Here is a 17,721-nt window from a genome sequence, read left to right as displayed (position 1 = left end):
GAAATGCAACTCAGACTCCACTTTCTACAAGGTTCTATTACTGTTTAGGTAACCTGTCAGGTGACTTAAATGAAGAAATGAGGTATGGGGCAGCTGTTAAAGCAGCTTATGTAAGCATTGATACAGTTTGTTGTGATAGAAGCTGCCAGCTGTCCCCAGGTGGCTGCTTCTGCCCCCTGCCATTCTGCTTTCTAACAAGCACAGCTTCCAGCAGTCCCAGCAACCCACAATAGTTCTTTTTCCTCATTTTAAAGGACACCTGGAACTTTGCATACATGTTACACAGTATGCTCTGTCAATCTACAGAGCTCCACATACTGCTAACAGGACACTGTAATATTTGAGGTGTGTCAGCTCTTGAAACAAATCAGTGAATTGAAACATAAGCCACAAATGCCTACCTTACATCCATCTGGAATGAAACCTAGCTTTTACAAAGTACAGAAATTAATGTTTATTATTAAGCATTATGATTTTCTACCTGTCACCTATATGTGCTTGTCAAAAGATTTTGGATTCTGTAGACACTAAGTAGTTTCCCTCTGAGACCAATTCCTGGCCCAATTCCTATACTGTCTTATTTACTAAGCATGTCCACACCTGTTTATCTTTACTGGCCACTTCTGTGATGAGTGTGCAGTTGTGATACAGCAGCTCCCAGGGCATGAGTAATACACGTCTATGGGATTATGTTTTAACTTTATTAAACCTACTTCTGAGATGGAGGCTTGGTAACCATGATGTGAAATAGAAAGGGGACAGATGGGGAAACACAGATGCCTGCACAGAAGAAAGATGACAGTGGTTCTCATCCTTCATTTTTCCCTTTTAGCAATCTTACTTGAATGGTATCTATAGTACTCTAGTCACAGTATCTTCAGTTCCTGTTTTATTTCAACCTTAATCTCTGCTAAAATGAATGTTAAAGGAAGCTTTAAGTAGTAAGGTAGTGCTTTTACAACAATTTCATGTCACTAGCTTCGTAGCCCCTAACACAAGCAATCTTAATTTCTGAAGCTTTTTCCTCTCTCATCCTAAGATTAAGAGGGATTTAGCTAAGATTTTCTTCACAGATCTTTTCATTCACTGACTAGAAATTAAACATAAGTAGCAGTTCAACCTATATTTAACTGCTCAGGGACTGAACTTTAAAACACAGTTCTGTTGGTGTAGATGCAGGACTGCAATGATGAATCAGACTTAGGAATGTACAAAAGATAAAAAGATGGAAGTTTTAAGCAGGAGTAGCAGATCTGCAGACTAAAGTTGTCCTGGACAGGTCAAGCAAGAATAAATACATTCAGAAAAGTGTACTAAGAGCAACAAGGATTTGTTTTTGCAAGCTTTACTTCCAAATAATTACACCTGGTACAGATTGAGCAGATACTTTTAAGATAAAGTGCTTGCTGGTAATGTACTCTTCAAGAAATGCTTTTCCATTGAAACAAAAAAGTTTCTGTACAGAAAGCAGTTGTTTAATCAATAACATGGCCTGTCCTGCAGCATCAGACTTCCTCTCAGACCATGTGCACATGTGTGCCTGTTAGCAGTCAATTACAGATGGAAGCAATTGCTACTGCACTAGCAATTTTGCTACTGCAAGGACAGTGGTTACTCTGAGAGCCAATAACCATTTCTCATACAAGTATTCTACCACTTAAACTGCAGCTGAAAGCCTCAAAAACACCTGCAAGTTTTGTCTGCCTGACAGCAAAATACTGTCCAACAAATACAGTTCATAATTATGAAATTAATTCAGTAATATAAAAGATATTATCTCTTAAAGGTACAAGTCCATATCCTAAAATAGCAATTTTAATAATGATCAAATTCAGCTCAAACACTATCTATAGTTATATACCTGTATTAGGACTGAAAGCTATCAAATCTACTGTAAGTCAAGAGCTTCCTGAGTTCTCTACGTATTGCCATTCCTTAATATCACAGTGCAGATATTACAGGTAAACACATTCATAGCTCAGGGTAACAAACAAGAAGTTTGGAACTTCTAAGGCTGTACACAAGTTTTCCTAAAAAACTGTCACAATGTGGATCCTTTCAAGTGCTATTAAAGCTGACTGAATAAAGCATTTCTTTTTCAAAAAATGGTTATATTTCAGTTACTCAGATTTTTCACCTTATTGATCAGAAACATGCCAGAATGGACTTAAGGCAAGGACACACATTAATTTAAAAAATGATCGGTATTTTCCATTAAACCACTGGAGAAATTAGTGCAGCATCAGATTAATATATGGGAGAAAATGGACATTAAATACGTAGGAAATTTAATTCCTACTTACAAACTTACACAAATTACAGTAACATTAGGCAATTAGAAGACCTGGATGTAATTTATATTAACTTATAATAACCAGATTAGAGATGAAGTACCACTCACAGCAAAAGGAATGTAATGAGACTGAAGTTTAATATCTAGCATTGTTAAGAAACTGACATCTAATGAAGCAAAAGTGGAATGCCAATTTCATAAAAATATACACATACAAAAGTATCTTTGTGCCTGAATTCCAGAACAGCTTCTCCAAAGTAGTGCTTCTAGAACTTTCAAGTTTTAATTATATTCAAATATTTATCATTTGAATAACGTTGGCAAATTATATTCTTATATTATTTTTTCCTTGATGTCTTCCTAAACAGAAAGCATCACTAATTCAATAACGGGTCACTCATGAATGGAGATTTTTCTTTTTCTCCCCCATGAAAGCAGCAAAATATTACAATTTTAATATTAGAGTGAAATCCATTTGTTATTCTATCTACTACACCTTCCCCATTCCTTTACAGAGCAAGCTAGTCAACAGTAATTTGGCAAAAAGAAATTTAAGTCAACAACAAGATGAGCTGGGCTTCGGTTTCCGATGAAGGTTTACCGTATCTGTTTGAATAAAGTGATCTGATCTATCTTCAGAGGCTAGAACTCTTCTAACAGCTTCTTCAAAGGCTGCTGCAACATTAGTGGCATCTTTTGCACTGGTTTCAAAATAGGGATAGTTGCCATTATTCCTGCACCAGTCTTGGGCTTCCTCTGTAGATACTTGCCTTTCATCGATATCAACTTTGTTACCCAGTATCACAAATGGAAAACTTTCAGGCTCCTTCACATCTGCATAATAAATGAATTCTTTCTTCCAGTTACTTAAGTTTTGGAAGCTTTGAGAGTCATCCACGCTGAAGGTTAGCAGGCAACAGTCAGAACCTCTATAGAAAGGAGTCCGCAAGCTCCTGAAGCGTTCCTGACCTGCCGTGTCCCATATCTGCATGGTAACAAAGTGTCCATCCACCTCCAGCTCTTTATTTAGGAATTCCACACCTATGGTGTGAAACAGCTGCGCGTCGAACTTGTTGGTGACATATCTGTTCATGAGGGAACTCTTCCCAACTCCACCATCTCCCAGCAGTATTACTTTAAGGAGTGATGATTTTGTTGCCATTTTGTTAGGGGAAAAGATCCTCCTGTTTTCCTAGACCTGTAAAGATTAAGGAAATCATTAGAAAGGAAAACAGTTGTGAGCATCAAATTTTGCACACATAAATATCTAGAATGTGTTTTAAATTCCACCAACATTAAGTCTCATGAACAAAACCAAGACTCCACTAAACAGGTGAACTGCAGTTATACGTCAGTAAGAGTACCCACTCAAGAATATCAAATTAAAGAGGTGTCTTTTCCACACACTGCAGTCTGCATCTCAGCAGTATGCTGCATAAATTACTGGTCTGTCACTTAGAACTATTTTAAACCCCCAAATCCTTCAAACCACTCCTCCTTTGTACTGAAGGGGTATCACATCACATTCAACAAGTGCTATAATTAATTTATGTTCACTGGAAAAGGTTCATGGAAAAAAGCAGAGAATTTTATAGAGCATGTGCCTTTAACTAGTCACATCAGTGCTGTATTTTATCACCGAAGTTACTTTTTAAACCAAAGCACTAGAAACACAGTTATCTATGAAACTAATGCAAATGCTGTCATTTTATTTAGATGAGCATTCAATAGTTTATAGTTTACTCTTTGCAGAACAGCACTGATGAATGGAAAACTATTAAAACTTGCACAAAAGAAAGTCAGCTGTCACTACTTCAACGATACTCAAAATGCCACATACCAAGCCCAAGCCTACAATGACAGTTCAGTAAGGAGGTGTCAACTTCCCATAGTAAAACTGTCAGAAATTCTGGAAGTGCCAGTGAATAGTCTGGCAGCCAGCATGGGGACGGCAAATTAGTGACAAAGAAAGCTTTTTAACTGTTAGACTTAAAAAGAAATTTAAAAAAAAATCCTTTAGCACTAAAGTAGTTTGCTTATTAGTGCTTTGTACCCAACCTTTGCCCTCACAACTGTACTGTCATCTAATACTGTAACATGGTGTTTTAATTGCTTGGGGGTAAAGTTTCATTTTATCAAGCCCAAACTGAAGTTTCTGTATGAGAACTGCGTTCCTAAACCTACCTGATAGTCTGGGCTTCAGCCCTACCAGGCTTTTCTGAAAATAGCATCTATTTAAAATGGAAATGGGTCATAAGTTGCCTAGTCCCTCTCTTTCTTTGAAGGAAGGAATGTGGTCTTGCTAGTTGTAATTAGCATTACTGGCATATACATCACCCACAGTGTGGCTGTAGAATTAGAACCTGATACAAGCTGGTGTGAGAGTCATATGACTCTGTGCTGCCTTACAATCAAGGCCTACAGTAGGAGCAAGAAATTTCAGGAATTTTTTTTATCAGTGACTTTCCATCTTTGAATATTTACTTGCTAGACACAATCTACAGTAAGACAAAAGGGGTAGTTTGAAGCCTCAACACACAAAAAAAAGTCAAAATACAAGGAAGTGACTGCTTCCATTAAAATGTTTTTCAGAGCAAGTAATTTAATTCATTCATACCGCATAATTAACAACGTTTATAAAATCTTAATTCTGTACAGGTTTGTACGATAATAAAACTTATTAGAAGCTACAATAAGATAGTTCACTTACCCTTCAGAGAGCTACAGAATAATGGCTAGGGCTCAGGTTATGAACAGATACATTTTAGTGCATGCAAAAAGCCTCATTAGAGTCACTGGACTACTTGTGTAAGAACTGCAGTTAAGAGACGCTAAACTCTTAACTCTGAAAATGATCTAGTGTATTTATTTATATCTCCAGTTTCTACATCAATAGATAGGAGCTGCTTCTTAATAAATAATGCTTTCATGGGCACAGAGGGTACTGAATGTTCTCCTGTTCTTTCCACCAGTGCAGGGAACAAGTTATAATTTATTTTTCCAGTCCTGCAGAAATCGGAAGTTCCGCGGATGACACAACGTGCACAAATAACTGGCTTAGGCAGTTCTGACTGGTGCTAAGCACTCTGCATTGTTCTTTAGCATCTGCATTTCTATCAATGGCAGTTATCATCATGAAATTGTCCACAAAGCCACATTTTAAACAAAATACACATAAGCAAGGTGTTAACAGTATCTACTGCTTTGTGCATCTAGAACCTGCAAAGTTAATTTGCACAATTTCAGCTATGTGGGCCATTCCAGTGAGGTCTAAGAGACTGATGACCATAAAATTAGTTTTACTGGGCAGACAATTACAGACCAACCACAAACTATTAAAAGTGGACCAAACTGGTCCTTTCACACAAAAGCTACAGAAAGAGTCTTCAGTGATGTTGTAAGCAATGTTGCTTTTCAGTACATTCAGTTTCCACGGCTGCCATGCTAGGCTGCAATTAAGTTTCTGTAAAGTTTTTAATCCAAAATAATGGAATATACATTGAATAATTTAAATAGATGCTCACAAGCTGTATCTGAAGCACCAAAGAAGCATGTTTGAAAGTATTAATAAGTATTTTTGTTTGAAAGCATGTAAGACTTAATACATTTACAGTTTTATTATTGTATAAGGGACTCATCTGCAGCCACAACTGATAAAGCGATTCAGAGTATCTGCTGAATCAGCTGTATTTTTCAAAACAGTAAACTGCTGCATTTATTTTCTAGTTGTGATTTTAAATAAGTTAAGATTTTTAAAAAACTCAATTTTTTAAATTGTTTTTTCTAAAGTTATGAAGCCTTAACACTCCAATAAATAATACAATGATAAAATACTTAAAACACTACAAGAATTAATATTATTTCTCCTATTATACAATTTATCTGTATAATGTGCATTTTGACAGTGGTTTTGGAAGAGTTGGTTAACATACAATATGATGTTTCTGAAAATTTACTATGTCAATTTTTCAGTTTAAATCATCATTCATCATCTGAAAACAAAACAAAAGCTTAATTCCTAATGTGCATCTGATTGTTTTACCCAGCATTAGGAATCACAAAACAGTATAGAATTAGATGTAACTGTTTGTTATAGTTATTTCTTAACAATTAGTCAATGTAAAAGTAATCTCAACCTAGTAGACAAAGGGCCTGTAAGAACAATAATCTTCCTCATCTTCTTCAATCATGTCAATATTCAAAAAAAGTCAGAGCAAATAAAAAGCAGCCTCACTCTGGTTCATTTTGATAACCATTTCTGAATTGCTTCCCCTAACTAAAAAGGATTACAGTGCTTAATCACTGACTTCAATATTTCTGTTAAAAGCAGGGAACATTTTCTACTAAATGTAATTTATGATATGATCATATACCATAACACAAAACAGTAAATTAATTTTTGCCTTTAAGGATGTCCCTTTTAAACAGTAAAATTAATTGCAAGTCAAATATTTCCACTATCAGTCCAAATATTTGCTGTCACAACAAAAGACAAACAGCTAAGCAACCTCAGAAAAATCAGTTTGCATTACAAAATGCAGTCCTGCAAAGGTTAACAAAATACCACTGCCTTGTCCAGTCTATCCATCTAGATTGTGTTACTTCCAGCTTAATATCTGTCTTTGAGTACAAATACCTCTCTTATAGGTACTGAGGCAGCACTCAAAGAAAAGCAAGACTCTTGGTCTGGAAAACTATTGTAGCAACATGTGAACCCAAGTCTAAGAATTTGTCCTTTTTTTACTATAAAAATAATTTCATAGATTAAGGAGGACCCACTCACACCAGTGTACTGAGGGCTGAAGACAAATGCTGAACCCAAGTTCTTTGGAAAAGCAGTGCTGGCCAACACAGTAACTGCACTGCCTCTGTAATGTCAGCAAGCTGCAAACCCCATGTAAACTATTAAGCAAACCAAGGCAATTGGACCTATTTAGTTTATTTTTCCCATGCTGATACCAGCCTCTGCAGCACACCATTAAAAATCCAAACAAAAAAACACATAGCAACTGAAATCTCCCCGTTTTTAATAGGGCACCAAACCCTGGATCTATTGTAACACCACCACTGAACTGCCTCAGCATTTTTGAAGAAACAGATGTAAGGGACACTTCTAATTTCCAGACAATTGCTTTTCCACTTGTATTTACTTTCTAACTTGGAAATAGGCAAGAAAATTTGTTTCGGTTATCACTGTCATTCAGTTTTCACTTGATGAATCACCTACTATACAAAACCAAGACTAAACCTAAAGGTTTTCTTGAGGATATGTGGTACACTGTCCTTTAACTAATGCTGTTAAATATAAAATAGACTCAAGTTTGTTCCCATCATGTAAGTAATCATGTTTACTTACAACCTAATGTGCCATCAGCCAAAAAGGGCCATCTTTGACTTAAGAAAAAGACACTTAAGTTATGGACAAGCAGAATTAGCAGTTCTATGAGCATAACACTGACCATGTTTCACAACTTCCTATCCTCAAATTTACACATATAAGCACATCCGTTTCAGTTTTGAAGCTTATTCACAATTTTATTTTTTTTACTAAGCCACCATATTTTGTTAAGCCACTGGTATCAGATTAGAAGTTTAAAAAGGCACACCACTGCAAGCATTTTGACTGAAAAAACACTTGCCTTTCAGTGGAAATGTAAACTCCCTCCCTCATTAGTAGTTGGGTTTTTTCACAGAAACAAAGCATTTGACAATAATAGCCAGACTAGCATAGAAAACATAGTTTGTTAGTTAAAGCAGCCCATCAAAGAATGACATTAATTGCTTCTCTGTGAAAGGTCTGAAAAGAAGTCCCAAGAACTACAAGAGTAGCAGCAGAAAGGGCAGAATCCAAAACTACATAGTTTTCAACACTTACTGTTTGTGGAAGATTTACATTTCTCAGCCCTCAATCACTACAGTGGTAAAACTTGTTGCCTATAGCAGATCTGCAAGTTTCCAAAAATCTGAAAAGAAAGGACAGTATCATGTTTTCTCACTTTTCTCCCCTTAGTCAATCCTTGTTCTTTGATTTGGGAGGTAGTGGTTTATACCCTGGTCAATTAAGTGGCAGAAGAATACTTTTTTAGTGCATAAGAGGCCACAGACATGTTTGACTTTGAAAGACTTTCTCAATTCAAAGGAAAACAACCAGATATGAAGGCAAGAGGCCAGAGGCTTTGTACTTTCGAATGTGCTACAAGCAGAGACATTAATCAGCCTCCAACCCGACCCTCCCCTCCACGGGGCATTGACGTAAGAGCCGTGGATCAGGAACTCCCCTTTGCTGACAGCCACTCATCAGCTGCCTCAGAGCCAGCCCGACCAAAGTCCTCATCTCCTCACCAGTCTTCCTTCCTGTATCTCTGATTTCACCACTGCACTATGAAGATAACTTGTCAGCAAATTATTAAACATCTATCCAAAAGAAAACACAGACTATCTGAAATTGCCTCTTGTTCTAAGCAGTCTTGATCTAACACCACTAAAATCACTAGAATTTACTTGTAATTTCTTATATGAACCCAACCCAAAATGAACTGTCATTCAGCTACTGCCACTCATTCAGATATCAAAAAAGGTTTTATTTGGGGGTTTCTTTGTAAGGTTTTGACTCCTTTGAAGCTCAGGATTCTAGTTCAAACAGTTGCCTGGCATGACCCAGGACTATGAAAGACCCAGTGGCCAAAGGAAGGAATCCTGAAGTTCACATAACCCTTGGATCATTAAATCATTTCAGCACGTACTGCCAGAATCTCTTCATTTATTCTAACTTCTAGCTAGACACAAAGTCAATTAGCAAAATCTCTCCCAGTTTAATCTTGCATAAGCCTAACCTTCACCTCCAACCTCATTCCCCAAATTCAAGTAAAATGAGCAAACTTATTTATTCCAATTTAATCAGTTGACATTTCTCAGCAGTTCACAGTTAAATATGTTCCATCTTAAATATTCTATTACTTTCAGCCAACTTCAAAACACCCTTCAGTGCTGCTGCTCCTGGTCCAACACTGCTAACAATGCCAGGGCTATTTGACATTCTCCTTGCAACCTACTTCTCTATTACTGCTTCCACTCTTTCAAAAACTTATCCAGCAATTATTTCTGCCCAAATGTGCTCATCCTTCTCCCTTGCATTAGTTTCCCTTTTCCTTCAGGGAATCTTAGTAATAGCAGCCTCTATTGGTTCAAGGCTACCTTGTACATTCATATTCCTCCCAGTGTAGCTCTTGTGACAAAAGCCCATCCCTAAGGCATTAAGTGGGTTACACTGTACCAGGCCAACACACCTGTCTGCTCAGAAGGAAAACAAAAACAAAACACAGGGGAGAACGAACACTATTAAAAAATAAAATAAACAACAAACGCTAAGGACTTCTTACAAGTCTTTTTGCTGGGAAGTTTTTATCCATTGTGAAACATTTATGTAAAATTCCAAACCTAAGGAGCTGGAAGATCTGTGTCCCATAATTTATTACCAAATTGACACAAAATAAAACAAAGCTTGAAATCTAAATATCTTATTTGACCCTCTGCAATTCTTTTCTTACACATATTTTCAATTTAAGGAAACTGATGGTGTTTGAGCACTCAAAAGTAAAACAATGAAACAAGAACTGCTAGAGCAGGTGTTTTGGTTTGTTGGGGGTTTTTTTGTTTGTTTTATTTTGGTTTTTTTTAATACCCACTGTCTCTTTTTAACTTTATGGAAAAGGCTTTACTAAGATTAAGACAGCAAAGACAGCTCCATACAATCTGAATGGAGACAGAGTAAAGTAACTGTTCATTATAAATTTGAAGCTGGTATGAAACACAGATAGAGCTGTATCATCCTTTGATTAGGTTTCCCTGAAAATAAAAGTGCTAAGAAAAAAATGTTTTGGATTTATTTTGGGAATGTGTGCTCTCCCTCCAGTCTGCCATTACAGCTTGTTACCTTCAAAGCTACTAAGAGTAATGGAAAAACACTTTGAATAAACAAACAAAAAAAAAACCCCGAAAAAAACCCAGTCACACATAGCCACCCTTGCTCTAAAAAAAGCTAGCACTGACAACTTCAGTGTTGCACAACATGTTGAAAGTAAAGACAAATAAAACCCACATGCTTATTTAGTGTAGCTGTAAATTATTATGGACAAGAAGGAAAACAACATGTAGGGATGGGAGGCTGCATGAGGGCTATCTGCAGACAAGCATTTCAGTTCCTGAACAAAACTTAGCCAAGACGTTCTCTACTTAACTTCCCACTTAACTTTTATTAGCTTCCCACCCAAGTTAATAAAACTTAAATGCTCTCCATGGATCTAGTTATAGGTAACCTTGCTATGAAGGCACTAATGGAGGTTTTTAAAACTATTTCTCTTGCACTATCCTGTTAGCCACTAAATTGTTTTGAACAAGTTACCTGTAACACGGATTTACTTATACCGAGAGCAGCCCAATAACCACGCAGACGTGGGCGATTCCCAGCCCTGGCCCATCCCTATCCCTGCCCACACCGGGGCCCGCAGAGCCACCTGCCCACACGGGGAACTCTCCCGGCCACCCCTGCCCACACCGGGGCCCGCAGAGGCACCTGCCCACACCGGAACTGTCCCGGCCATTCCCGCCCACACCTGGAACTGCCCCGGCCACCCGTGCACACACCTGAACCCGCAGAGCCACCTGCCGCCACCGGGAACTCCCTCAGCCGCCCCTGCCCACACCTGATCCCGCAGAGGCACCTGCCGCCACCGGGAATCCCCCGGCCCCGCAGAGCGGCTGAGCCGAGCCACTGCTTCAAAGAAGAAGTGAAACCCAAGGGCGCGCTGGGCAGGCGGCCGCTCTCCACACAGACTCCATTGGGTTGGAAAAGACCTCTGCGATCACCGAGACCAACCTATGGCCGAACACTCCCTGCGAAGCAGCCCGCGGACTGAGTGCCACGTCCAGCCTTTCCTCAAACACCTCCAGGGACGGTGACTCCATCACCTCCCTGGGCTGCCCGCTCCAAGCCCACAGCAGCGAGGAAAAGAAGATAAAAGGAGCTTCAATACTTCTTCTGTTCCCAGTCCGAACCGTGCTGAGCACACAGGTACGAAGCCGAGTTTCAGCCTGACAGATCAGCGACGTCTCTCAGACGGGAGGAAGCGCTCCGGGGTCGGTGACCGGCCACAGGCCAGCTGGAGCCGCTTCCCAAAGGAGCCGCCGCCTGCCCCGGAGTCACGGGATGCCGGATCACGCCACATTCCCCGCCACCCGCACCGGCTCTGGGGAGCGCCCGGGGCGCCCTCCCACCGCGGGCCCGGCCGGGGCTGCCCTCCCGCTGCCGCCAGGGAACACCGGGGAGCGCGCCTGGGATCCCGGGCAGCGGCGGGGAACGCGCCAACAAGGGAAAGGAAAATAACACAACCTGACTCGGCTCCAGGCCGCGGGAAGGGAACTGCCGCCGCTCCCGAGCGCGCTGGGGAAGCCGATCCCTGCCCGCGGGAAGGGAATTGCCGCCGCTCCTCCCGCCGGTCCCAGTCCCCGGCTGCGCCACCGCCACCGGGCGCTGCGGAAGGAACGAACATGGCGGCCAGGCCGGGGGCGGGACCGGCACCACGTGAGCAGGGCCCGCCCACCGGGCAGGGCCACGCCCCGACGGGAACGGGAGGAGTCGCTCCGGCCGGAGCTGCGGGATGGTGCGGGAATGGGGACAGCGGGAACAACGGGACAGCCGGCAGCGGGAAAAACTGTGCCCACAGCCCAACCAGGGCCGGAAAGGCTCACTGAAGCCATCTCCCACCGATCACTACCGTGCGCCGTCTGAGAGCGTTCCCGTGGAAATGATAACTTCTACTTGCTCTAGAATGCCCTGCACTGTTAAGCCCGAAAATGCCTTTATAAAGTATCTGCCGGTCAGAGTTATTTATTAAAGGCAGTAGTCTCACTGTGCTCCACACTAAGGGCCCCAGGTGCGCAAACTCACAATTGTAAGGCAGCTTCACTTTACAAGTAGAAACATTTAAGGTATCAGTGAAGGAATTAATCAAAATACAAAGCACGCTATTTTAAAAAAGTAGCCAGACACTCTTTTTCCTGTAATAATTCAGAAAAACACCAACCTGACTGTTAAAACAATATCACAGGGAGAAAAGCTAAACGAGACAGTGATAAGTCTTTTCTGTGCTCTTACAATCTCCTCACGAGGGCAAAGCATAATTAATACAAAAAAAAAAAATTAAAGAGGTTCCCACACCATCAGGAGGAATAGGTGATGACAGGCATAAGTGCACTCATTTGCTCAAGCAGTCATCACATGCTTCTGATCATAAGGCAAATGCAACCAGACTGGAATTGCCACTTGTAGAGTTGTCTTGTTTTGGATCAGACAGCAACACGGCCCAAGGAATGGAAAACAAGATCTCAGTAACATCAAAAGGAGATGTCTCCTACTGACAGAACAGGATTATTAAAAGGCAGGCCATGCTAGAGGCGAATCTTATGATACCAGACCCACTTTTATCTAACAAAGCTGGACTTCAAAAATTTTTAAGTGCTTTTTTCCCTGCAATCTGCTTTCATCCAATTCTAGAGTAAAAGACAAGCAAGTACTAAAGGAGTAGGAAAGTGGACTTTAAATTATGGTAATTCTAAGGTATATAAGCTCTGATCAGTTACAAATCATTATTTTATGATTTATACAGAAGAAAAAGCTGCATTTAGAAATGGAGGAAATAATTACTCTATTTTATTATGTTTTGGGGAGAAGCTACCATGTTTTTGTTTTGAAACAATACTAGATTTTGTTTTTAAACACTTTGGATACATACAAATTTAGAATTGCAGGATAGTTTGGCTTGGAAGTGACCTTTAAATGTCATCTAGTCCAATCACCCTGTAATGAGCAGGGACATCTTCAACTAGATCAGATTGCTCAGAGTCCTGCCACCATCAATTTGGGTAACCTGTTACAGGATTTCATCATCCTTGCTGTAAAAAAATGAATTCCTAGCCTGAATATAGTCTGTCTGTCCAGTCTGGATCTATGGTCCTTTCTCATCCTACTGGAACAGGCCCTGCTAAAAAGTCTGTCCCCATCCTGGAAGGTTTCAATGTGGTCTTCACAGTCTTCTCTTCTCCAGGCTGAACCCCCCTAGCTGTCTCATCCTTTCCCCATAGAAGAGGTGCTCCAGCCCTCTGATCATCTTGGTGGCCTCCTCTGGACCTGCTCCAACAGGTCCATGTCCTTCCCATGCTGGAGACCCCAGAGCTGGATGCAGGACTGCAGGTGGAATCTCATGAACACAAAGTAGAGAAGCAGAATCGCTTCCCTCAACCTGCTGTTCATGCTGCTTTTGATTCTTTTTGGGCTGCAAATTCACATTGCTCATGTCCAGCCTCTGATCACCAGCACCCAACCCCAAGTCCTTCTCCTCAGGGCTGTTGTCAATCCATTCAACTCCCAGCCTGTATGGACATCAGGGGTTGCCTTGAGCCCTGTACAGCATCTTGTACTTGGCCTCACTGACCCTCATGAGGATCCACTTTCAGCTTGTCCAGATAGCTCATTTTTTCAAGTTCTATTTGGAAACAAAATTCTTGAACTTCTCAGATAGGATGTATTTTATTTCCTTTACATGGGAACGTATAAGAAAATAGAAAAGAACCATGGTGTAACCATGGCTACTATGCTCATGATTTTATAGGCACAAAGGAACATTGTAGGGTCACTCTCATGGTTAATACACATGCATGAGTGCTTGAGGATCAGGAACTGAAGGCCCTTTTCCTTGTGTCCACTCTGTTACATACCATGTATGTAACAAACACAGCAATTGCTACAAAACAACACAAATTGTAGAACAAATAATGCTTCTGATAGGGCTGGTCACATGAAGCACACCTGCCAGTCCTGAGGTCAGACAGAAGAACATGCCCAGTTAGGATGCAGTTTGAAACAAGTGCACCAAAGTCATTCCTGTTCAAATTCTGACAGCACGTCCCCAGACTTGCCCAGTTCCCACTGGAGTTTTGGCAGATCATTGTCACCAGACCTGCCTTGCTCTTGTTTGCCAGACAGTGACCCTTACAACTGAAGCCATTGTCCCTGCACGCCTAGTCACCCACCATCCTCCCCTGGCTTGCCTCCCCCTGTGCAGCAACCCAGCCTTGCTGCTCCCTCACATGCACCTTCATCTGAAAGCTGACTTTGCACTTAAGGGATTTTGTTCACAGAGGTGCATTCATGTTGTTATGCCATGTCAGAGAGGACAGCACAAAAAACATCCAATGGCAAATAAAGGGCAACTTTCTGTGAGTGGAAGTTCTGTATCAGCAAAGCTCACTTATAATAAGAGCTTGTGAAGAATACTTTTTACTATCTGTAGCTGGCAAGGAGACTATGTCCCATCCTGGCAAGTGATGACATGGCCTCAGTAAAACATTACTTTGTCACTTCTTGGCTGAATTACAACAGTACAAAATAAGGGGATATGAAGTCATTTATGGCTCTCTTAATACCAGAATGCAGCAAGCCAGCTCCCAAGCAATCCAAGAAATTATCAAAGTGCTCTTGTTTCTTTCCTTATCTTCCAGGCAGTCAGTGAATTGGACCATTACACCCTGAAGATTCCCTGAAGGACTGTAATATTTGCTCCTTAACCACTGCCTGTTACCAGGCTTGGCACAAAAAAAGAGCTGGTTTTTGTTTAAAGAGCTGCAGTTCTTTGCTTTAGTAGCAAATGTAGATAGCACAGCATTTGGAATGAAATACACTTTAAATGAAAAATAAACAGCAAAAATTTCCTTTTAGTTTTGAAAAGAAGAAAGAGTTATAAACAACAAATGGCAGCTGAGTACCTCCCTAAAAAGTGAACAGGAAGAGGGATATGACAGAGATAGAAAAGGCACTCAACAGAACAGATGGAAGTGGATCTGGCAGGGGATCTCCAGGAACCAGAAGGAGTTATGTTACTGGTGTTAAAGGAGTGGCCTTGACTACAATTAATAGAGCACTTCAGATATAGAATAGTGCCTTTGTTTTTACACTGAAAATTGTGTGAAATTCATTGTTAATTCAGCTCTCATCTTCTTAAGATATGTAATCCAAGTTCTGCAGCTACAGGCTGCTTGATCTTTGAGAGTAATTTATGTTAAGACTTTATTGCTTCTGTTAAATCACAGGATTCAAGGAGCTGAATTTACAGCATTTCTGGAAAATCCCCTGGAGACAAATACAGACTTTAGCCTTGTTCAGTGTATATTTGTCCTATGTTTGTGGAGAGCACCTCTACAGACATATTCCTTGTAGGAGTAGCAGTACAGACATGCTAAACATTATACCCAAATTAATGGTCTCTGCTTAAAAAAGTCCAGAGAGCTTTTTCTCACCTGGAATGAACTGGAATAAAAAAAGACTTCAACAATATAAAAGCATCTCATTTTTCAAGGCTTTTCTTTTGTTTCTGGACTCTACTTCCTGTACTCTAGTGATCTACACCCTCCTGCTGTTGTACACACTATGTAGTTGCAAGTTGGCTTTTTAAATACATTTTGGGACAAAGCATGTAATATAGCATATAATCTTAGCCAGCCAAATATTTTAAGCCTGCACAGTTACACATTTAGTGATGGGCAGTTCAAAAGAAAATGATGTTACATATTATGTCACAAATGTAGTCAGTGTTACAGATACAAATTTTACCTTGAAATATATTCAGTCAGAAAGACCCCCCATGCCTTGTAATATTTCCCTTTGCCAAGATAAAACTTGGATGAGCTGTACATTACTGGAATGGCTTCAAAACCAACTGCAGGCAGAAATTATTTATAAGTTGTTCAGAGCTAAAATAAAGTCTTTTGCTACATGGTGTTCTGACACAGCACATTGCTGGCATAAAGCTCTCCTCAACAGGACCATGACCTTCAAAATGACTGCACACAATCCTGTGCTTGCTGTGATCCACTAACACAGGAGTGTTTGCTCTCCTGTAGTTTCACTGAAAGCTAACAATAACACTTTACACAAAAGTACTGCCACTAAAGCAGGACTACTCATCAGCATCAATTCCAGCACACAAGTAAGGGCTGGGAAAGAAGGCCACATAGTAACTCCTTGGTTACACAGCTGAACACTGGGGGTCTGGCCTAAAGCTTTAATGTGCATTTTACATCAGTGCAATTCCCCAAAACCGCATGTTTTTACATGTTAAACATCTAACTAATGCTGCTGAAAGTAATGCTGCTTTCTCTTCACAGAAGAGAAAGATTTTTCATCTTTTTTTTTCAGTAGAATACTTTAGGTGTCTCTTTGCAACATCAGGTTACACATAAATTTCCCCATATACAGATAAAGGCCGGTCTTTCAGTCCTGGCTGGCATTCAGTTCACCAATACCTATTTTCTAATGTCATGCCTCCAGCTCCTTTCTCTGAGAGGTCATGCAGCTCAGCCCAGAGGAGCTGGCCAGCCTCAGCTGTGTCACAGTCAGATGGGTGCAGAACTGTCCTCAATTCCTCCAGCAAATACTCAGCAGGTTTCTCTGCTCTGCTGATACATTTTAACCTTGAAGTGCTAAATGCCTGTTGTGTATTTGTAAAAGATACAAGTCACTTCTATAGTGAGATTTCTTTTTTTTTAATAAATACTTCTAGTGAACAATGAGTGAGAACCCTGTTGACTCTGGAACAAAAATATGTATAAAAACTTCTGCTACTGGATTTCCTTCTATTCATTGTTTGTGGGTAATGTGTGATATACAGAAACATCAATTTTCTCAGTTCAGGACAGATGTCCCAGTTCCAGAGAGGGTATCCACTCTTATTAATTTTTTTATTAAATAAACATACATCCAGTAGTATATTTACATCATTTTCTGAAATAATTGTCTGATCCTGCACTAATTTATTTGCAGTAGCAGGACACACCATCTTACATTGTAAATCCAGCCTGCATACTGATAGACTGTCACAAGTCCTGCTTTCCTTCTAATAGCTAAAAACACTAAAGCAGAATCTCATTCTTGCTTTCATTTGCTAGCTGCTTTTTACCACCTTTAATGCTCTACTTTTAATTTCTTTTTTCCCTGTTAGAAATCACCTCTCAAATCAACTAAATGATCTAACACTTGCTTGCAAAAAGTTATTTAATTAAGGAGTGAATCCATGCTGAACATTCTGCAATGCACATAAGTATGTGAACTGCAGCTTTAGAAACAGTAAATTATTGACTGTAAATGAAACTTATGTTCTGTGAAAGAACTCCTCCTGAAGTTAAAAAAAAATTCCAAGTATCCCTTCCCTTCAGGAAAAACTCAGCACTTGGAATAATTTTAATGGATTTACTAGAAAACATTCCACTCACATAGAGTGTAATCATTTTTTCCTTTTACCCTTTATTTTTTTACATATTTACATTACTTAAAAACATGTGAGATCCATTCAAGCCATCTTTAAAAATACATTAGCAGA

The 17,721-nt window shown here is 40.1% G+C and overlaps 1 protein-coding gene across 6 annotated transcripts; it reads right to left on the bottom strand.

The window, feature by feature from the left end:
* Window positions 1–467: 467 nt before the first annotated feature.
* RAB9A (RAB9A, member RAS oncogene family) lies at window positions 468–11,848 on the bottom strand. 6 transcript variants are annotated; one of them, XM_059466530.1, is made up of 3 exons: window positions 11,682–11,845; window positions 8,169–8,256; window positions 468–3,491 (listed from the first exon to the last, which is right to left on the bottom strand). In XM_059466530.1, exon 3 carries the CDS (start codon window positions 3,453–3,455, stop codon window positions 2,850–2,852), a length of 606 nt encoding a protein of 201 aa, XP_059322513.1. In that variant the 5' UTR covers window positions 3,456–3,491; window positions 8,169–8,256; window positions 11,682–11,845; the 3' UTR covers window positions 468–2,849. The 6 variants fall into 6 exon arrangements, with proteins under 6 accessions (XP_059322513.1, XP_059322516.1, XP_059322514.1 ...); XM_059466533.1 differs by lacking the exon at window positions 11,682–11,845 and adding an exon at window positions 11,169–11,587; XM_059466531.1 differs by lacking the exon at window positions 11,682–11,845 and adding an exon at window positions 10,937–11,138.
* Between the last annotated feature and the right edge of the window lie 5,873 nt (window positions 11,849–17,721).

This window comes from Ammospiza nelsoni, chromosome 2 (assembly GCF_027579445.1).
Source record: "Ammospiza nelsoni isolate bAmmNel1 chromosome 2, bAmmNel1.pri, whole genome shotgun sequence".
In the NCBI taxonomy this organism is placed as follows: domain Eukaryota; kingdom Metazoa; phylum Chordata; class Aves; order Passeriformes; family Passerellidae; genus Ammospiza; species Ammospiza nelsoni.
This window is presented reverse-complemented; position numbering and strand designations above follow the sequence as displayed.